This window comes from Gouania willdenowi, chromosome 7, assembly GCF_900634775.1.
Source record: "Gouania willdenowi chromosome 7, fGouWil2.1, whole genome shotgun sequence".
Taxonomy (NCBI): Eukaryota; Metazoa; Chordata; class Actinopteri; order Blenniiformes; family Gobiesocidae; genus Gouania; species Gouania willdenowi.
Genome location: NC_041050.1, coordinates 28,781,604 through 28,805,692, shown reverse-complemented (window position 1 = coordinate 28,805,692; position 24,089 = coordinate 28,781,604). Strand labels below are relative to the sequence as shown.

Genomic DNA, 24,089 nt, shown 5'->3' with positions numbered 1-24,089 from the left:
TGATCCTTGACTGATCAGCACAATGTCAGGTCACAAGAAGGCAATTTCCTTCCTTACATTGCTAAAACAGAACAGAGGGACATTTACGGTTAAGGCAACAAGGGAGAATTACAAACCCCATCGCAGGATCCAATGCAATGCCCTTCGGGTTGTACAGTTCTTGGTCCAGCAGGGTCACGCAGGTCTGACCGTTCTTGTTACACACAAATACTCGGTCGTCCACGTCATCCACAAAGTAGAAGTTTCCAGTCAGCCAGTCAATGGCCATCTGCTCCACATCTGACAGAATAAAGAAAAGCACAAATCAGAACCATTTATACAACTGGGCATAACAGCAGCACAGGATTATGTCTCAGTCAGGCCGTAATACTTTCAAGACCTTGTTTTATAAAGTCATGACCCTCTCATAGCGAGGAGGACACACCCACTTGACATAAATATTTTCACTTAAACAACATGCTTTTTCTCGTCTTTAGTCCGTGCTTCATCATCATCAATTAATGCGTGTTTCTGACAGAGATCCTGTCAGAATTGATTTGATCACTAAACTGATTTTTTTCTAAATGCATTTCATTTTTCTTGATTTTAGCTTCTGACTGGATCGGATAGAAATTCTATGTGCTGAATAGCTAGCTACCTTCTGAAGTTCGATAAACCCTTTTTTCCTGCCAGTTGTAATGATTAAAATTATGGTTGACAGTTGTAAATAATCTGAGACTATCCAGATACACTTCTGCTATTTATTTGTGGCAGGGAAATGTTGACATGAAATCAAGACCCATTCAGGGACTTCCCAGAGCGGAGGAACTCATTATAATAGAACGGTGAAGCACAACCTGTAGTGTGAAGAACATGCATGAAAATATTTAAGCAATTGGCAAAACACAGATGTCTATTAAGGGTAGAACGTTTGTGGCAGTTGTTGAAGTTGGGAGACTGACACATTTGGTTTCACTTCGTGTTAGGGTGATGCCTTTAATGGTGTGACTCATTAGCTTCTGGGTGTGAAAATGTTCCTTCATTTTTGCGGCAAGCATATTTGCATTTCATGTTCTTCTGGACTCGAGTCTGCAGATGCTAATAGCCCAGAGCATACAAAGTAATCATTTTCACACCTATTTCTACACTGTTACACATATAATTAATCTGTGCACTGTGGTAAAATGTGTGCTATAATTATGTTAACATGTTTCTTCTTATCTCACATACCATATGTTTGTGCGTCTCTAATGGAAAGTGTAAAAAAAACAAAACAGGACTTGTTTGCCAAAAAAAGCCGGCGCCAAAATAAATGAATTTTTTTGGATCAATATAAATGTAAAAAAAAGGGACTCAACAATGTTGTAACTGCAGAAACCAAAAAAACATTTTGTAATCCTAATAAGTCAGTTTAGAAAGAGGACATGATGTGCATGGATAACTTGTTAAAAATGGGGCTTGTTTTAATAGCGGCCAAAGCAAGACTTTAAAAACTCGTTTTTTTCTTTGTCAACAACACAAAGGGACAAACTAATCTAGTTTGTCTCTTTAGCACATCTCCAGGGCAATTTGGATGTCGAAATATTTCTACATGACTAATTCACAACAGCAGTAACAAGGAGGCAGCAGTCGACTTGTTCCGGAACTCATCTCATCCACAACCACATCTGGGTCCAATATAGAAAACTTCCGCCGAGTCATCCTCGCAGCTTTCTAACGTGATGCCTTGAGTGTGCAAAGGACTGCGCAGACACTAAGAAAAAAAGGGGAACGGATTAATTTGGAAGTTTTGTGTTTTGAAAGGAAACAATGTCATGTTCAAGGAATTGAGGACGTTCTAGGTTTGTTTGAAAAGATCATTCCGGGTTTCCACAAACTCATGCAAGAAAATAGTAAGAAAGAAGTCCCTCACTGAGGTTAAAAAGTTTGGTGATATTCCCATAAAATATTGGCTCGCTAACTGCACTCCTAAATAAATCCAGCCAAAAGCTTGGCTGCACATGGTTTTGATCAGGTTCATATGCAGAAGAGAGACAGTTGTGCAACCAAAAAACTCCTGCATTGTGTAACAGCCTCCATCTATGTAGATATTCATATCCAAAAGGCGAGTCAGCCTGTTGGCGTTCTCAGCTTCTGGTAAGTGTAATGTCTGTTGGGAAATTGAATGAACACAATCATTTCTTCTCATCTAACCACCCTGCTCTCATAAGCCCCTTTTTCCCTCTTCCTGCACCTAACACCTTCTTGGTAACGCTGCTCAGAGGAAACGTTTCACAAACCAAGGGGTCTTACAAGCAACATTTTTTTCTCAAGCTGGTGTTTACATACAGAACCACAACGTCTTTGGTCCCTGAAAATAGACACACGCTGGCGCCTACAATGAGGAACGACACAAGAATTTTACAGTTTAATGTTGTTTCCTGTGTGCATGCCAGTGCAAGTTGACCTATCGTCACATGTTGGTACAAAGCAAAAAAGGAATCATCGTCATTATCCAGCTTCCATAATCCTTTCTATGCCATGAAGATCTATTTAATCCTCTCAAAAACCTCTTTGACCTCCTAAGAGCAATTTCTAAGTTCAGAAATAATGGTTTCCCATTGGGATCATACCCACAACTTCCATTTATGAGTCATCAATTTCTATCCCGTTACGCCATCAGCAAATCCCTTAATGCAACAAGAGAAAGGCGTGGTTGAGGCAGGATGGAAAGGAGAGATGGCATTGTAGAGAATTTAGGACGGCCGTGTTAGAAACAACTGGGAAATCAGTTCCAGGCTGTATAGATTTCATCAATAGTCAGTTCCTCCGTGAATCAATGGACTTGGAATGCAGAAATTAATGCACATTCATGCAATTCTCATGATTTTTCACGACCCATCATTTTTAACCAATACAATTTTGACAAATTCCTGTGTGCATCCTGTCATCAAGTACAGTGTTGCACTCAACTTGTGCACGAAATAGCAGCAGCTGCCTCGTCTCTACATCAGTCAGATTTAGCGTCATTCCTCAATTATACCTAATCTGACATCTGTCTATGTTCACCATGACAGTATGAAAAGCATGGGCTTACTAATATATCACTGATGCTCATTTGAAAATGACTCAGAGATATGTGAGGCGGTAACCAAGCATTGTTAACCCAACAAACCTTCACATTGGAGAAGTAGCAGCAGAGTACACCACATTATACACTATGTGTTAATCTTTGGTAAATACAGAAAAACCAGAGTAACAGAGAAGACGGAGGAAAATCGCAGTAGGACTTGTGCCATTGAGCAATGGCAATGGATATTTTTATATCGATATTGTGAAAATAATGTATTCTTTATCATGTACCAGTACAGTACATTCTAAACAAGAGCACTCAGAGAGCGCAACCCTTTGCCACGTGTCTTTGATACTGTAGATACAAATGTATGGGCATTCCATTTTTTGGGAAAAACTGTGCTAAAATGTACAATCCTAGAGAATATGTTGGTATAAGTGGGTGAACTCCCCAGTTATGTTCGGTTTATCATTTTTTCAACTGTAGTATTGTACAATATGTAAAAAACAAAACATAACAGGGTAGGCCAATATGGACAGAATCGCCTGAATTTAACTACTACCATCCTTTTCTATATAATGGAGTGAATGTTCAAAAAAAGCGCAATCCTGATCTAACCCGGATGAAACCCAATGGAGTAACAGAAAAAACACATAACTAAGTCAAATTTCATAAAGATCAGTCAGTTATGAACTGAGATATGATTTTTTTCAATTTCCCAAATAATGAGAGACATGGGATTTTTCAGTTTTTTTATTTATATATTTTTAAACTGATCCTAAGCAGTAAACAAACAAAAACTGGTAAAAAAAAAAATATTACCTCCTTGGTGGTAGCAATAATAGTATTACAGTGAAACATGGACAAAGCTTGTGATGTTTCAATCACTCAACCATTTTAACTGCTGAGTTTAACTGAGTATGTTGATGATTATCAAAATCAGAGTCATCAGTTAACATGGGCAGCAGTTTTTCCAAATCACAGAATGTGCATTTCAATACAGAGTAACAATCCTGTGTACCATTTATCTCTTCCATCATGTAAAATACAATTAACCTTATTTTAGTTGATTGATATTTGGATTTTGGGAAATGACACATCCATAAAATGTTTCCTCTAAATAGTAAATGGTTAAATTGACTGTGGGGATTATTTTACCTAACTGGTATCTTTGTACAAGCAGGAAGAGGAAGGAACACTGGGTCATTGACATTTGTACATGGGAGGATTTGCTAGTCCCCCCCATATTCCCTGAACCCTGTGTTCCTCTGAGTCTGAGGCGTCATCCTGGCTCCTCTTTTATCTTTCCCGTCAGAAAATTGCACATGTGTGCAGGGCATAGGACCACATCTGGAAACCTCTCTTACTTATCTTAACCTTAACGTCCAACAAGCTGTAAATCAGTCTACTCCCGAGTCACTTTTACTAATGCACACGAGTGCTGCTGGTTATCAAACAATAACCAGGACATATGATTTCTATTAGTGGTAAGTAGGACTGGGCAAAAAAATCGATTCAATCAATTCATGGAATTTGTAGAAAAAAACAATTTTTATTTTGCAAATTCGAGAATAAAAATATATATATATATATTATTATTATTTTTATTCATTTTTATTTTTTTCCACCAGTTTTTTTGGACTTTTTTGCATTCCGAAGTGAGCCAGCCCCCTCTTTGTTTACATGTGTTTACCCTTTGAATAGGCTACATGTGTGCCACAGGCATGTTTAATTTTTTATTCTCACTACGCTGAGATGCTAAGGGATGAGTTTATTATTTTTTTAAATTGTAATGTTATATGTTATAAAATATGCAGTTATCTGATTTCTTAATCAGAAAATTTAAGCTATTGTGAAGTAGCTGTTGCACTTTTGCTTAAACCTGGGTTAAAGCTTGAAATTGTCGAATGACAAAGTCTCATTTACTTTTTATTTTGGGATTGTTCTATGCATTTTAACTCTTGAGGACAATCACAGCAATAAAGTTGCAGTTTTGAAAATATATCTGATGTCTGCACTCATTTTTAAGTGCATAAAAAAATAAAAAAAAATAAAAAATCAAAATTTTGATTAAAACTCAGATTTTTTTCAGGCAAAATCGCCTAACCCTAGTGGTAAGAAAATATATAAAAGAGACAGAGATGGGGAAAAGGTTATGGTTGAGTTATTTTGGAATTATCTAACCATATGACAAGAAATACCATCATGTTAGAAAAGGAGATATAAGTGCAAACATAGCACCTAAACCACACACAGATCAACCCACTCGGATGTGCTGTGGTAAAAGAGAAACCTTTCTATAATAAAAGTAATATATCAGTAGTGAATGCATGAGTCAAAGGGTTATGGGTTATTGTGTCCGAGTGTGTGTCAAAGATACAGTTAGATAAAATGACCTGACACAACCTGAGGCAGTTGGAGAAATGTTTAGACTGTTCAAGGCTGACATAACCCAACGGAGGAATGCAAATACCATCTGCACCAAACACCAAATTACTACCCCAACTAACCTTCCTCTTAATTTATCGTTCATTCTGCCTTTTCTTTAGTCTCTTTCTCTCCCTCCCTCCCATGATTCTTCTCTTTTCATCCCACCTCAGGCCATTTTAGAGAGGAATTGTTATTCAGCAGAAGGATTGTTTTTATGACATGAATTGATGAGAATATCCGAGTCTGTAGGAGGTGGTTTTAATAGGTTGGAGTTGTTAAACCAAAAACCACAAAAGATAGAAATTTTACATTTACAGCATCTCTGTGGTGCACACATTTTTTAATCAAAACACTTAATGTCAGTGGAAACTAATAAGTAATGCAAAACACAAAACTACAGACCCAACACATTACAACAGGCCAGATGATACTCAGGATATTTTTCATATGTTCAAATCAAATGTAATCATTTCAACTTATTGTTCCAAGTTTTAGAGAACTTGAGTCTAGTCGCAATGTAAATGTTTTCTTAGATAACACAATTTAGAGATGCCATCATAATCCTCTCATGAATTAAACACAATTTACTGCCATGTGTTGCCCTAAACACCATAGGAATGATCTATTCTTTGAACATTCATACTAAACTATTAAGATCTTTGTAGTAGAAATTAACATAAAGAGTACCTGTACTAGTCTTGTTTACAACAAAAAAGGTGTTCAATGTATTACCAACAAATAAAATATGTGCATTTAATTGAAACAATTTTGGTTGTACATTTTTTGCATTATTTTACAACCACTGAGACAGCCATGTAATGATACAACATAAATAATACTTAAAAAATGTTTTTAGGGGCCACCCAAACAACCACTCTTTATAAAACATGCAGAATAAATAGTTCATATCTACACCTTTTCTTCTAAGTTGACTTTTTTCCCCCATGAAACTGAGTTCAAAGCAACCCAAAGGGCGGGAAACGACCCAAACGCACATCTGTTTGACAGCAGTTAAAGTTCATTAGAAACGGACACAAGCCAAATGTCTTATGTCACAGGTTTCACATCCCACATTTCAGTCTACACAACTACCTTCTCCAGTTGTTTTCTTGCCGCCTGCTGTTCCCTGCCTGGGGCCAATTCTCAAGGGAAAGCTTCCAGCCTGTATGTGTGCACACACGCACAAACCCGCAACCTTACTTTTCATGTTTTGTCTACTTTTTGTAGAGAATAGCAGATCTGTCAGCCAGGCAAATAAAAACAAACCTTGTCAGTTTTGTAAGCAGAGATAAATCTAGTCAGCATTATGGAGAAGTACCTCAAAAAGTGATTTAACTTAGTCTTTTTGTGTATATGTGAATCCATGAGGGTTGGTCAAAAGATGTGTTTTGACCTTTTTTACAAGGAGGACAGTCTGTCCACTGGCTAAACAGTGTTTATATGCTACAAAGAATATTAAAGGGATCCTCCACTGGTTTTACAAGTTATGCCTAAAATCTTTAAAATGTACTTATGAGAAGATCTATGCCTAACAAAATGCATTATTATGCACCATATTCATTTAAATTTGGGACTACTTTACAGTTTTAGAGCCTGCACTCTGCCATTTTGAAATCACGTGATTGATGACATCACACGGCCCCACTGCTTGTAAACATTCCATTGTTTTCTATTGGAGTGAAACAGTTAGCCTGCCTTTCAGATCATTTAGGAGCTTTTTTGGTCAAAATGCCAACTTGTGCGGCTATAGTTGCTCAAAATCAGTGTTTCCCAACCAGGGGTACGTGTACACCTAGGGGTACGTGAGCACATTGCAGCGGGTACATGGAAAAATTAAGAATTTATTTCCAAGATAATAAAAAATATTCTGTCATTTCACAAGTCCGTCAATAAAATGGTACGTGTGCGCAATGACTTGTTTTTAAAGTTTAAATACCTGTTTAAAGGGGACATGTTCAAAGAAGCTCCTTTTCTGGTAAATGTCATAAAACTTATATATAACACAGGCAGGTTAATTATTTGTTTTGTATTTGTTTATTTATATAATTTTTTTTTTTTTATAATTTTTTTTTATAATTTCGACTTTATTATTTTTCTTTAATAACAATATAATCATAATATATTAGTATTAATAATACAAACGTTTACTATATTATTATTTCTTATATTTATAATTTTTACTGCCTTGAAGGCAACATCATTTTATGTTTATTTTTAGTTAAATAAGAAGATAATGCCTGAATATTAATTGTTCAATTTAAGAAGATGAAATAAAATGACTTGCGTTAAATATTCAGTTGTGTTATGTTCTACTTTTGGAGAATCACTAACACGTATGAGTGAGGGGGTACTCATGGTATGACAAAAAGGCTCAAGGGGTACACAAGACAAGAAAGGTTGGGAACTACTGCTCTAAATAATCAGTAAAAGTTAAAGATGCCGATGTAAACCTTTTTTGTTTACTGAAAGAGAATAAAAATCTGTGACCGCAGGGGGAGACCGTTCAAACTCTGCTGTTTTGTAGTAGACAATGGAGCAGAGAAGAAGAGCTCTCCTAAGGGGCCTTAACTCCTCCTCAACTCCTCTGGGAATCCTGAATGCTTCACTCCAATAGAAATAATAATTTTAGGCCAAACTTTTGAAAACATTGGTGGATCCATTTAATGTAGCATTGAAATAATTCCAATTGCCCAGCCTTCTGAATAGCTGTGTAGCCAAGTTTATGCTTGTCTGTAAGAAACAGGTAAATATCATCTCTGCAGCAGAACATGGACAGCAACTGTGTCAAACTTAAAGCTCGGGGCCAATTTCGGCCCTTTAGGGCACCCAAATTGGCCCACAGGAGAAAGTATAGAAAAAACATGAATAATCAATATGTAAATTACCAATTTAGATTTTGCAGTCCCTTAAAATACACAAATTCAATGAAACTTTATAATATTTACCAGCATTCACAGTTTTCCAATGTTTATATCACATGATTGCAAACATTTTTATGAGCAAATTGTTGAAAGAACTCTCAATTTTCCTCAAAAAATCCTGCAATTTAACTCGAATTATTCTACAAAATTTCCTCAAATAAAATAAAAATAAAACTAATGCGTATTTGGCCCCTGAACCAACATGAGTTTGCCACCCCGATGTACAGCTTCTGTGGGATGATTTTGGGCCGTGTGTGAGTGCAGGCCTTCTGAAAAGACGATTCTTTTGAAGATTAAATGCTGGACTCAGCGTTTCTACTTGGCACTTTTATGCTGGTATGAGCAGCTTGGAGAGACGAGGCTCCACTGCTTAATATTTTTTGCATAAGTCTGAGCTGGCAAATGCAAACCGAACCAAAGTTGGTAAATTACACACTCTGAACTGACAGCTTTAACTGATTACCTGAGTAATGCATGAGTGCTGGAACATAAGGCTTTCCTTTCACTTTCACTTGCAGCTAAAATACAATTTGGAACTTTATAATTTCTGCCTCTGTTTGATGAGACCTGACAAAAAAATGATAATCAAAAGTTAAACTCACGATGCAAGCTGAGAGAGATGTTGACAGTACGGATGTACGTGACCGGCTTTAAGTCTTGGATGCTTGTGCATTTCAGCTGCGTGGCAGCAGGAGTGTCGCCCACATCTATCCAGCACACGGTTTCCTCTGCATAGATGAAGTCCATAGCCATGGTCTGCTTGGTGGAGATGACGGGAAGGCGAGATGTTGATCCACCCAGGAATGTGCATCGAATGTCGTGGAGGTTTGCGATCAGAAGGACGGGCAGACGATCCACGGGCTCTAAGTTTGGTGAATAAAACGTTTGGAAATGGGTCCAAGGTCACATATTCATAAACAGGGTTGTGAAATTATTAAGACAAATATAATTATTTAATACAAACTTCCAACACATCACAATATTCGGAAACCGTTAGTTGTGTGTTTTGTGCTCACCGTTTTTGGCTTTGCAGGAGCGGTTGTCCGGCTGCAGCAGGTAACCCTCCACACAGCTGCAAGTGAAAGAACCTTCGGTGTTTGTGCAGGTCTGACTGCATGTTCCATACACATTGCACTCATTAAAATCTAACAGGACACAAGAGTGAGAAAGGTCAGCAACGAAAAGCAATACAATTGGCCTCTTAATATGTCATGGCTTAGTACTCAAACTTTAATAAAGCATCTTGGATAAAAAGAGAGCCTCAAGACATGATTGTCACCTTTCCCAAGTTAAGCAGCAATAACGGATAGTAAATGGATGCATAGATGTGTTTTTACATCATTCCTATTGTGATTTCCTGTGTTTTTTGCCAGACGAGGTGGACAGTGATTCGATTGACATCATTTTGCATCTGTATTCGCGGCTAAACATCCCACAATGCAATGTGCGAAAAATTTGGTAACACTTTTCTTGAAGTTTTATACATAAGGTTGACATTACGCTGTCAACATTATGACATAACACCTGTCATTAGCATAAATAAGGTGTCATTAAGTGTTGTTCGTTACCTTAACCATAACCCTGTTACCCTAAGCCCTAACCCTAATATTAACCCTAAACCTAACCCATAACACTAATATTAACCCCAACCCCACTAGATCCCTCCACCTAACCAAGAAAATGCCAACATAGCTCCAAAGGTGTTATGATTTAGCAAACAACACTTAACGACAGCCTTCATGACACCTTATTCATGCTAATGACAGTGTAATGTCAGCCTTATGTATAAAATTTCAAGTAAAGTATTACCGAAAATTTCAACAAACCAGATATTTACAGTGGAGATGAAAACAAACTTTCAGATGGCAATTTCAACTTTTTACATATTTTTCAATTAATCTTCAATTAATTCATCTATGAAGCCTAAACTCTTGATTATCAGATGAAAAATGTTCATGTCCAGCAGCTCTAAAAGATGAAATCATACTGCCATAACTTCACTAACCTTTACACGTCTTTCCGTCTGCGGCAACCTCGTAACCAGGTCTGCAGTAGCACAGTGGTCCATCATGGGTCACGGCACAGTGAAACTGGCACCCATGGGATTCACAAGCTGGAGCTAATGCTGCAAGAAAAATTAAGAAAGAAAAAGTAAAGTGTTATACTCTGCAGACACATGAGCACTTGCACTGGCAGTGATGTAGACACCACAGAAATCTTTGAAGAGCTCCTGTATTTTGCCAGTGGAGATTAGATGGTCAGAGTGTGAGGGTAATTTGAGTGAGAGTCGCACACTGCATGCAAGTGATTGCACTGGAGCATGAGGGTGACTTGAGTGTGCACGCACTCAGAGAGTCTCCTATTTCTTAGAGGGAAATACAGGACATGTCTTTATTAACAAAAAAGAAAAGAGTAAAATGTACAGCCCTTACATCTATGGAGTGTGTAATAAGAACAGTGTTTACAGTCTCAGATGAACAGAGTTGCTATATTTCTGTAGATAGAAAAGATAACGGGTCAGTTTGTGGCAGCTGAAAAATGGATGTATATAAAGTATTTAAAGATATTTGAGCCTCAAATGGTGACAGACATCAGTCCCTTTGTTAGTAGTGATTAGTGAAATAAATGAGAAGCGTCACCCTTTAAAATCATACCCCAAGATCAGAGTGCAATCCAAACAGGTAAGGCAGATATGGGCAACTCATGACACCGGAATTTTGTGCCGCCCCCAAAGTAAAAGCACAAAACGACTATAAAAACACACAAAACATCAGCAAAAATACATAAAACCTCAGCAAAAATACACAAAAATGACTCCAAAGACACAATAGGACCACAAATATGCACATAATAAAAAAAAAACCACACAAGACGAATATTAAAAATACACAAAATGACAGAACAATATGCAATAGAACAACAAAAATACATACAATGACTCCACAAACAGATAAAAACACTTTATGACTTAAGAAAACAATAAAAAAACAAACACAAAAGGTGAGAAATATTTACAAAATGACAACAATATACAAAATGACAAAAAACACACAAAACATCAGCAAAAAAACACAAAAATTACTCCAAAGACACAATATGACCACAAATATGCACACAATTACTCTAAAAAAAACAAACAAGACAAATACAAAAATACACAAAATGACAGAAAAATATGCAATATAAAAACAAAAATATAAAATGACTCCAAGAACAAATAAAACTACAAAAGCACAATTCATGACGCAAAAGAGAAAAAAACTCAAAACTACAAAAAACAAACTGAGAGAAATGTTTTGAAATACACAAAATTACAGCAACAACAAAAACAAATACTCAAAATGATAGAAAAATACGCAAAATGACAATAAAATTATTAAAAATAACTCAAAAAAATACACAATGCCAAAAGAAAGACACAAAATCAATTCAAAAATACAAAACTACAAGTTCAAATAAAATAAAAAAATAAAATAAAATAAAATATATATACAAAACAACAACTATATTAATCCTCAGATTAGTCATTATTCTGCTGACATGAATGTTGATATTGTGTGGCAATCGATTCAGATGATAAATTTTTTGTGGCCCCCGCTGTGATAAAAGCTGCTTATCTCTAAGGTAAAGTGACGTAATGGTTGTTATCATGTTTATACAGAACTGTAAACATGGCAGAGCTGAAGATGATGAGGATGTTCACTATTTGCCATAAATCTCTGTTATGTCAAGCCATCAAAACAATTTAAGTGAGGAGCAACCGGTGCAGGTTCTAACTCGCAAAATTACCAGAACGGTGAAAGAAAGCTGAATCATGACTAAAACCGCTGATGAATCATACAAGCTTGGATCAGGTTGAAACAAAAAATATTCCTCAAAGATTAACACAAACAAGGACCTTAGGCAGGAGTGTGCTGAGAAAATACTTTGATCTTTTGACATAATACATTGTATATGCTTGTATTAGTATTTAACATTGTAATTCTATAATAGGGCACAGTGAGTTAAATGTTAAAAGTGCTATTGTATCTGACAATTATAAAATGTTGTTTGAGAAAGCTTTCAGCGACTTTAGAGAAATATTTGTACACCTTCTGACAACCCTGTACATCTGATTCAAATATCAAATCCAGAATTCACTTTCCAATTGTTACTTCATTACTAGAATTTATGTTATTACAATATGTCACATCTATACGACAAAACAGGTAGCGTGTTTACTTTACCCTTTATTTAAGCAAAGTCTAAAAATAGCTAAAAATCTTTCTGAATCAAAACCATCTTCTCTGTTTATTCAAAGCAACATGAAAAAATGGCACAACCATTAATGAAAAATCTAGAGGAGGTGCTTTTACTAATGCATTGAAACAGCCCGATTGGTCAGGGACACAGACTACAGCATCGAGTGCTTGTATGGCTGTGAAGTGCGGAGGGTGAGTCAGTAAAGGGCTCTTATTATGAAAAGCCTGTGCACACTGCAGGGTCCTAATGATCCTTTTGTTGTTGCACCACTGCCAGGAAGAGTCCCTCAACAAACACGTCAGTCCATAGCAAATCTATTCTTCAGCCTCATACTGTAAGAAAACACAGCTAACTAAAAGGGAAACACACACCCCAACCACATCCCATTGGTGCATTTTGGTTGTTTATCCATGTGAGAAACAAGTACGATCCCTTCTCTTCATCATTTTTGTTTTTCTTGAGCACAAAGTCCCGTCTTCATGTGCTTGATTGAAGCGTGGGGGCAACAGCCTTATTAAAGATGCCAGATGGTCTTTCTCACTGTTACTTCAACCAGATCATCTAGGGGATGAAGTTTGGCCCCGAACAGCCACAAAATTTGATCATTCCTACTCGAAAAAAAACTGACTAAATGACTCATGGTTGGCTAATTGTGTTCTCAATCGTATTCTTTTGGTTGTTACATATGACCGTAGGCAAGGGTTGAATGTAGATCAAGCGACAAATCGGGAGTTTTGCAACTTTTTAACCACACAAAGACCACCACAGCGTCTGCATAACAGCTGATGTAGGGCCCTGTAAAATCAATTGGATTTTTTTCCAAATTCCATTTTATTTTTTCCAAATTCCATTTTTTTTAGAAATACTAATACATTTGTTCAGAAAATATTAGTTTTTAACTCCTGTGAGGAAAATAAATAAAAAGAAAACCATGATGAAACAAAAATGTATGTCAAAAATAAAAATCTAATTTAAAATAATGAGTATAGCTAATAGTTAGCTATAAGTTGTACTAACATGGATTATTCACACTGCTCCTTTTTAATTATTCATATGTCTTGTAAAGATGTACGACAGCAGCATTAATGTCACCCAATGTCCCCCCAGGGATCAATGGTTTACTGAATCTGAGCAGGTTTATTGATTAAGTTTTGATCAATTTAATTTAAATTAACCTAATTTGACATCATTCCAGACCGTAATTATTAAACAAAAATAAATGGACGCAAAGGATGCATCAGTTATTTCACCACTAGGGGCCAGAATATTTGGCAGTATTAGAAGCTATCATTTGCCGACGATGTTTCAGACTCTCCAATCCCTGGTATCAGTGGTCTCGTCCACAACAACAGAACAACGGTTACCTACGGATCTTTTGTAGCACTGATGAGATGATGATCAAACTCTCTGAGCAAGTGAAGCTGATCATGTTTTCATGCAGCGCTTGATGAGAAACGGACGGATCCTTACAGACAGTAAAGTTAAGCAGTAACTGGTGGCTCTGTATTTTGGAGTTTTGAGTTGCGTAGTTTTTTGACAGTTTAGACAGTGTTTCGGGTGGTTTAGATGGTGTTTCGTGTGGTTTAGATGGTGTTTCGTGTGGTTTAGATGGTGTTTCGTGTGGTTTTGAAGGTTTGAAGCGGCAAGGACGGGAGGGGGGGCGGTCGGTGCACCTAGTGATCGATGACGATGAAGGCGTTTCATCCCGATTCTGTCCATTTCCACGCTCAACAGAGAATTAAGTTTTCTTTGGTTTCGATTTCGTGATTCCGTCCGCGATTCCATTAATGTGGATTTTATAGGGCCCTACTAATGATGTTCTCATCCCAAACCTCAACATCACATTAACATATTCACAAACTAAAGAAGAGCTGTCAGAGAGTGCATACCTCTGCAAAGTGCCAAACCTCCTCTTTGCCTAACATTGGAGCAGTGATGCTGATCATGGTATTATGATCTTGGCTTGCAAGAAATTTCTATCTTCATTAATAATAAAACAGTAGGTCCAAATGTATAGGCAACCCCAATTTTTCAAACAATCTCAATGAAATGCGCAATCCGGATCTGATCCGGATGAAACTCGGTTAGGTTATTGAAGAACCAATCTGACATACTCGAGTCAGATTTCACAAGGATCAGTCAATTACAAATCGAGATGTGAATTTTCGATGAGAGATAGGTTGTTTTGTTTTTTTTCAAACTGGTCCCGAATCTGTTTATAAATCCAGATCCCCTCTAAAGATTAATGGAATCTTACATGGTGTAGTCTGTCTTTGGTTAAGAATAACGTGTTGTCAAAATCCATAAGGAGCTTTAGATGTAACCCTGCTAACAGAAAAACAAGTACATTAAACCCAGTGAAAAAAATGACCGCCTTGATGGAGGTAATAAAAGCACTCGAGAAGAGTATGGCAAGTGGCTGATTGCAAGCCTACTCATAAAGTTAGAGTTACTTCACTAAAATTGAGTTTTTCTAAAAAAGTGACGCGAATGACTTGTTTGACTTTGGCATTAAGTTAAGATATAGGGATGGAATTTATTACATTTATAATGTAGTCAAAAAATTTGGAATTCAATGAGCATTTCAATAAGCTTTTTCTTGGTACAGGAATTATAGAGTTCAAAGATAACATCAAAGTAGAGAAAGGCAAAAGTAGGAAGTGTGAAGAACCCAACAACAGCCCTCGCGAGACAGAAGAATCGAGAAAAGAAGAAAGAAAAAAAGAGAAAAAGGAAAACGAAAGTGTGGCACACTGGTGTAAACTAATGCATAAAGTGCTTGAAGACGTGAGTTGAAAAAGTTCCACCTCTCAGCAAACAAGTGCCAGCAGTGACTCAGAGGGATAATGAATGAGGCAAACAACATCCAGAGCAAAACACCAAAAGACTTCTGTCCTAAATAAGCATACCAACGCCATTGATGGGACCCCTCATTCCTAACTCTTCTGTAGCTCGGCAATAAAAAGATGAAATGAATGCATAACTGCTGGAACCTCCTCTGTTTTGTCAACCCACAGCTGCCTTCCAACATTTATCTTGTTGTGGAAATATGCAAGCAAGCTCATACAAAACAACAGTGAGTCAGCACTTCAGTCACAAAGATGACAATAAGAGACATCTGCAGTAATAACAGTCCAAGTAACAATAGCACACTTTTGATTGTTGCATCAAGACCTAGTCTGGAAGGAGTCTAGCTTTCTGGCACTACATTATCTGGGGATTCAGCGAAGGTTGATGTGAATTACAATGAACAAGAACACTTGGATGGCCAATGAAAGTGATCCATAAAATCAACCCGGACAGAAAGAGGGGATAAAAATCTCATCAAGTCTAATCAATGCCAGCAGGAAATTTGCAAAAGTTGACAGTTCATTCAAAAAAATAACATCCCATGGCTTAAAGTGCGGGTACAACATGGTCACTGAGGCTGAAGGAGGCCCAGAATGAATTCTTGAGCTGACAAATGACTGATGGCAAACCGATGGCTTAGAAATGCTGCTTTCCCTACACGGGGTCCCTGAAACCGCGTCCAGCTTACATAGAATAAACTAGTATGTTGTACACCTAGGTCGGTTTTTACTACATAACATGACAGACAAACAAACTATGCAGCTCTAAATTAAAAACTGCACTACAAACATGACATGTCGCTGGTTCCCAGGAAGAAATTATAAGACCTTTCTCACTATACAGCAAAATTGCCCACATTTTTTAGCGTGTGACACCTTAAAGAGTAAAAATTAAACACTTGAAATTCGCAAGACATTCCTACCGTTGTGTTCTCACTGTCTGGAAACAGGTTTATGCAAGCCTTTGTCCTCTGTATGCTGGCGACAAAGGCTTGCTGTTCACTCACTAACTCATCAAATTGGCTCATTTACTCTTTAAAGCAAAAGTACAAATAAACTACATCCTTTCACCAAGAAGTAGCACTCCTTATTCTTGCTTACTAATTAGTTTAAAAAATAAAACATTGTTTCCTTTTGAATCAGCACTCCATCACTGTCTATAGAAGATATTTTAGTTTGTAATGTGAGATATACAATTCAAATTTTAGGATGATTAAAAAAAAAATCTAAAAAAGCTAAAAATCTTTAGCTTTATAAAGCGGATACACTATTTAGAATATATGAACTGCTCTATTCTGTATAACTACATGGTTTTCAATTTCATATAAAATTGCTCGACCAATATGGGGTTTTAATGTACCAATGTACCGATAACCAATATATCAGTCGATATGTGAAATAAAAACATTGATTGACATGAAAAAATATACACATTTAAGACATAAAACCCACAGAATGCAAAAAGCACAGCACAGAGCCACATAATTTCAACGCAGCAAAAAAGTGAATACATCAGTAACATATTAGAGCCCAACTGATTAATCAGCCAGGTTATTGATCAATATCGAATAATTGGTGATAGCTAAAATGGGCCCATTACTCCACCCGTGGCCCTGTGTGTGTTAGAAAATGGTTGTTTACACTTTTTTGATAATCGAATAATTACCATGCCACATATACTGTATCTACACTAGCCATTTCATTCCGTCCAGAGCCCGATAGAACACAAAACAACACGACCCAAACCCGTCCAAGTCAAATGAAGCCGATGTCTCTTTAAGCCTGAACTCGTTTCAACCAGACACATCCAAGCCATATTTACTAGACCTTCGTTCTGCATACATCTATAAACATGACAGGCAGCTGCATGCGCTGCTACAGGTGTTACGTGCATCTTACTCACGCTAATGGAAACACATATTTGACCATTTTTTTACCACGCAGCATACGAACCCTGTCCGAGCCTGTGGTATAACCATCAAAAATTAAGCCCGAACCTGACCCGGTCTGTTAGGGCAAAAACATAAAGCTCTAATCTACACCATTAACCATAAAATAATAGAGCTACATTCCTAATATCTTGTAGGTCGTCATGTTTTCACCATATTAGCACTTTGATGTGGAGCACTGTATAGTTTCTAGCGGAACCAAGACTAACGATGCTTGGACACCCAGTCCGTCAGACTATTTCACGTTAAAACATTTCACATCTTCATTTGGCTGACAACCTGACACTAGGGATGTCCCGATAAAACTTTTTCATTTCCAATACAATCCCGATATTGCAGCCTTGAGTATTGGCCGATACCAATATCGATCAGATCAACAAAAAACAAAAACTACAACACAATAGTGTTCACAGCTCTTATCGGAGCGCTTACATTGGAGATTTTAGATGCAGTCCGATAAAATCCGATATTCGTTTACTGGCTGATATCCGATATCAATATCGGATCAGGACACCCCTACCTGACACAGTTACAACAGCTGTATGTTCAGCTCATTACTGCCACAAATAACCACTGACAAAAGAAAACAAGAAGAAAAGTAAGAAGAAGACCCTGCTCAACCAAATGTGTGCAGTCATTGCATTTCTGCATTTGATTTAGTGTTTAAACTTTAAACTTGTTTTTAAAAGAGCTGCCCAGTATGAGAAGCAGGCGAGGGAATGAGCCATCACAAGTGTTGGTTTGTGTTATCGTCTCTAAGCAAACACAAATATAAATGCAATGTCATGCCTGTCTTCAAGTTTTTCATTACATTAAAGCAAACAGTTGTGGGTGGAGAGAAAACCTCCAGGTGCATTAATCTGCAGAGAAGGCTGTCGTGCAGGATGGCAGACCGATTGTGAGCATAAAGTGTATTTACTGGCAGCTGTTGGCAGGCTTCATTATCAAAAGAGGGTAAGTAACCATTTGCAAACACACACATGGCTACGGGTTGAGTAATGAGCAAACAGTCACGATTAGCCTCACAGTGGCAGATCACTGTATAGATGTCGGAGTTAATACTTAAACACAATGTACAAATTACCAATACACTCTTGCAAAACACACACAGTATCACACCTTAATAAACAAAGTTTCTGGGAAGTGGTTCTTTCCTCGACATTACCTTAAATGAACTTTATCACACATTAAGCTGGTCTACTTTTACCGTACACTGATGGGGGTAAACAATGGAAGGCGCGGTCTTATCATTTAAGCCAGCTTTGAAATCTACCACCAATAAACTTATTTAGGCTGAGGCATGCTCATGTATAAAGTATATTTTGTGCTCTTGCTACAGGTTTATGCAACCTCAAACCAGTTCATTCCAAAGCTAATGGGACATGAAGGACGATGAAAAGCCAAGTGTAAACAAAAGCACCATGCCGCCACAATGATCAGGGTTTTTGTTAGACGCACTGAAAAGATAGAGAAGCTCTCCAGAGTGCTGTCATGACCCCATTTTTTTCTCTCCTATCAATCAGTTACCCAGGAAGGTTCAGAGGCCTTGTTTTCCTGAGGAGTGCCTCATTACCCACAAATGGTACAAAAAGAACATTGAAGGTCTGCAGGTCAAAGGAAAAACCTCCACTTCCTGAATTAATGACAGGGACAGAATCAGTGCAAGCAGTGACCAAAGGCAAAGCAAGAAGAGGCTAGGTTCAGCTGACTGTAAAAATAGTTGCAAAAAATAACAGAACAACGTGTGGTCGACACTGTAACTGTATCATGATTTTTGACATGTCAAAAGGGGTCAACAGCAAAATCAGTTTTCAGCTGAAAAGTGTTTTTTTTCTTCTTTTTTAAATCTACAACTTATTTAGAATGAAATTATAAATAAGAAAAACTAAACACAGACTTTCATTTTTTTGGCATATTTTGTCTACTTGCAATTTTAAAAATGATTTCATAATCATTGTTTTCTTCAATACTTTGCACAGGTTCTCATGATCTTTTCTAGCTGTAGGTTATTAATACTTACAGTTCACATTTTGTACATCTACTAAAGTTTGTTCCTCTTTACTGGAAGTTCTTTCAACTTCTGCACTGCCTTCCTCTTTAATTCTTGCTTGTGTGCAACAATCTCTCTCTCCTTAACAACGTCTCTAGACTTAGCATTTACAGTTGACTGTATCCCTAGTGAATTGCGTCTTTGACTGTGGAAAGTGTCAATTATAGCTTAGCAAATGCAAACCTCAATGAATAGTTGCTATGGCAAATGGCAAGTTTTTCCACAGGTTTTTTTCATTTTAGATGCATGATCCAGCAATGCAAAATCCACGGGAACCAGAAGTAATTAATAAACACAAAATGTTTTCTTCAGAAATTGCTCAAGTGTTCCGGTTATCTCGTCGTACTTTGTCCCGACGTTCCACTACACCGTTATGAGTTTGTGTGGTAAAATACAAAGACCATTCTCATTGGTCAAAATCGTTTCAAAATAATCCAGTTGCCGATCCGTTAAAAACACACTTGCTAAACTTCCTGTTCGCGGGAAATAATGATTCAACTTTGATTTTACACAAGATGTTTTTGAGTTCCCCGACAAAGATAAGGTACCTAGCGACTTGGTGACTAGATTACATTCAAAATCAATGTAAATGACGCAACGCCAACCAACCTCCTTTCAAGCAACACGGCTCACGTAATCCCAGCGACTTAATCGCACAAACTCAGTCGCTGGAAGTCGCTTAAAGCGAGTTTGAGTGACGCTATGTTGCGACATTCCAATGTGTTTCTCCCTACGTCACTTCCTCGGCCGTCACATCACTGGTCACAGATGATGTGATGAAGAAAGCAAAAAGTGCAACTATGTTCGAGCACCTCATCACGAGCGATTTAAGCAACTATAGTATAGCAACTGAAGTCGCGTTCGGTGTGAGGTTGAACGCACATTCAGACAATTCACAGAAATAAATTTAAGATCAAATAAGCGGAAAACCTTGGATCAGTGGAAAATTGCCATCTATGATTGCCTTACAAAAGGGGTGTTTTTATTGAACTGGTAATGTTACTGTGATCTACTTAACTCTGTAGAGATTGTGCGTGTTACATCACAGGCTTTGCAGGACAGCACAGCAATAACACTTGACACTAGAGGTGTGCATTGTCATGAATCTGACGATATGATACGATTCACAATTTGCATGTCACAATACAATATACATATAAACAGTGAGGAATACAAGTATTTGAACACCCTGCAATTTTCCAAGTTCTCCCTCCAGAAATTATAGAGGGGTCTGAAATTTACATCGTAGGTGCATTTCCACTGTGAGAGACATAATAATAATTAAAAAAAAAAAATTCAGGAAATCACATTGTATGATTTTTAAATACATTTGTATTTTATTGCTGCACATAAGTATTTGAACACCTGCCAATCAGCAAGAATTCTGGCCCTCAAAGACCTGTTACTCTGCCTTTAAAAAGTCCACCTCTACTTCACCTATTATTCTAAATTAGTAGCACCTGTTTGAGCTTGTTAAAGACACCTGTCCACCACACAGTCAGTCAGACTCTACTACCATGGGCAAGACTAGAGCTATCAAAAGACACCAGTTGTTGAACTCCACAAGGCTGGAAAGGGCTACGGGGCAATTGCCAAGCAGCTTGGTGAAAATAGATCAACTGTTGGAGCAATTGTTAGAAAATGGAAGACGCTAAAGATGACTGTCAGAGTCCCTCGGACTGGGGCTCAATTCAAGATCTCACCTCGTGGGGTATCACTGATGATCAGAAAGGTGAGGAATCAGCCCAGAACTACACGGGAAGAGCTGGTCAATGACCTGAAGAGTCCTGGGACCACAGTTTCAAAGGTTACTGTGGGTAGAACACTACGCCGTCAAAGTTTAAAATCATGCATTGCACGGAAGGTTCCCCTGCTCAACTCAGCACATGTCCAGCCCGTCTGAAGTTTGCCAATGACCATCTGAATGATCCAGAGGAGACATGGGAAAAAGTCATGTGGTTAGATGAGACCAAAATAAAACTTTTTGGTCTAAACTCCACTCGCCGTGTTTGGAGGAAAAAGAAGGATGAGTACCATCCCAAGAACAGCATCCTTACTGCGAAGTATGGGGGTGGAAACATCATGCTTTGGGGGTGCTTTTCTGCAAATAGGACAGGACAACTGCACTGTATTATGGAGAGGATAAATGGGGTCATGTATTGCCCCTAGCTGGGTCTTCCAACATGACAATGACACAAAGCACACAGCCAGGATAACCCAAGAGTCGCTCCTTAAGCAGCATATCAAGGTTCTGGAGTGGCCTAGCCAGTCTCCAGACCTAAATCCAATAGAAAATATTTGGAAGGAACTGAAACTCTGTGTTGCTCAGTGACAGCCACTAAACCTGACAGATCTAGAGAAGATCTGTCTGGAGGAGTGGGCCAAAATCCCTGTTGCAGTGTGTGCAACCCTGGTCAAGAACTACAGGAAACATATGACCTCTGTAATTGCATTAATTGATTCAATACGATAATCAAGCAGTGAAATATTGCAATATAACACAACTCGATTTTTTCTTACACCCTTACATGACACGGCCTTTTTTTTATTTACATCTCATTTGTTACACATACTTAAATTTAGAAATGACGACAACTTCGCATTCTTCAACATTTTGAGATTTAACAACAGCATCTATTGCTACAGCTATATTTTTGTGTTTGCTCTAATTTATTTACATATTTAAGAGTATGTTTCTATCAGAGCTGTGTACATCTACATGTCTCAATGCCTCAGTATTGAAACACATTAAAAGCATAACTCTTCCTATAATTGACAATTCTAGCAATGCTGACAAGAAAAGACACATTTATGTTACTGTGAACACATACACAACATGCAAAAAGACAAATTTCTTATGAGTCAAATACATTGCAGCCCAACCCTCCATGGCACGATCCCCTTTCCGACCCCTTCTGTCAACATCACCAGCAGTAACCCTCGGACGTGCTGACCGACAAAGTGTCCTTTCAGACATCAGCACCCTGTTACACTTGCACAACTCGGCAGTCGTTAGTACGAGTAAACACTAGGAAGCTTGTGAAAGTCGTTCCCTGAAAAAAAAAAAAAAAAAAAAAAAAAAGTGGGGGGATTCAAAAACAGTCAAAGCCAAAGAATTTGGAAACACTACCGGTGTGTTTACACCTGAGGTAATAGGTATGTACGCATGTAGGTGTAGTCGCATGCGAGTGTGAGACCATGAGCATGATCACGCAGGGGTTTTAAGTGAGATGTGTGTGTTGACCACAGCTGGCTGGAAGAGTTGCCGTCAGTGATAAGCGATGTGCGCCGTGATCGGTCGATAACACGGCTCAGATGTACCAAACACACATATTTCACCAAAAAAACAACAAGTTTTGACCTACAAAATCAATCCTGGATTAATCATTTATAGCCAGTTAGATTAGACCAGTGGTTCCCAAACATTTCACAATCCTGTACCCCTTCAGACCTTTAACCTGAAGCCATGTACCCCTACTCCTGCACACTGAAAAAACATAATAATGTAATGTAGCCCTACAGCATGTGCCAAACTTAAGGCCCGACGGCCAAATCTGGGCCTTTAGACCATCAAATTCGGACAGAAAACTCAATTATTTTCCAAATTACCAAATAGTTCAGTTGTAGATAAATCAGCGCGATTCTCAGATTTTTTCTTTTTACTTTTATTTAACTAGGAAAGTCTTTTCCACTGCAGGAGACATTGTAACTGCACAAAGAAGTGCACTGAAACCTGGGCATGTTGACCTGCTTGTGTTTTTTCAATAAAATCTAAAAAGAAAGTTCTAACTTTCTGCATTTATTTGTGAGGCATATACCTCAATTATGTTGCACTAAAGTCATGTTTCACTAAAGTCAAAGTTGGTTTAAAAGCCACAGGAAGATTGTATGTTACTTTTTAATTTTAAGCTGTTGGCACATGACATGTTAAAGCCAATGTTTTGAGTGTAAAATATGTATATTTCATACATAATGTTCTCATGAAGGTGTACACATTTACAGATTAGTTGTTTCTTAAGTCATATATTAAAGAAAAAAACGCAAAAATCGCCTTATACTTTAATATCAGGATATATATCGTATTGTATCGTGACTTATGTATCGGGATACAAATACTATCGCCAGATGCCAGGCAATACACACCCCTAGTAAGCACACAAGAAAATTCTTATTCAGAACAAGTTGTTTGCCTCACTTAATTAAAACCAACCAATCTTTTTTTTTTTTTTTTTTTTTTTAAATGAATCTACCAAACATTTATTGATTGAACATATCAGCAGTGATACTAGATATTCATCACCTTGAAACTGTGAAATACAACTTTAATGACAAAGGTGAGGTTGGGAGGATGCACAGAACTCTGCAATGTTTGAATTTCATATTTGAGCTTTTTTGATGAGAGTTTTTCTCTGTCTGAGGCTGTATGAGGTGGAAATGCATGAAGGCTCCTGACTGCTGGTCGATATCTAATCTAGTTTCCAATGTTGTCGCGCTGTTTTTTAATTTCTATTCACGTAGGGTTTAGAGAGCTCTGCAGGAGAGTCATTATTGATTATGATTACATTCCACTGGACTAACTGCACTCAAAAGATGATGTTTTCCACAGAACATGGCAAC

At 37.7% G+C, this 24,089-nt stretch overlaps 1 protein-coding gene across 1 annotated transcript in view; it reads right to left on the bottom strand.

Moving 5' to 3' along the window:
- Positions 1 to 24,089, bottom strand: part of LOC114466959 (low-density lipoprotein receptor-related protein 1-like) — a 127,344-nt gene that overhangs the window by 60,409 nt on the left and 42,846 nt on the right. Inside the window, exons 4-7 of the mRNA XM_028452832.1 lie at positions 10,388 to 10,507; positions 9,399 to 9,527; positions 8,985 to 9,245; positions 117 to 279 (exon numbers count right to left, since the gene is read on the bottom strand). Of these exons, the coding sequence (XP_028308633.1) occupies positions 117 to 279; positions 8,985 to 9,245; positions 9,399 to 9,527; positions 10,388 to 10,507 (673 nt within the window). The remainder of the gene's footprint in view (positions 1 to 116; positions 280 to 8,984; positions 9,246 to 9,398; positions 9,528 to 10,387; positions 10,508 to 24,089) is intronic.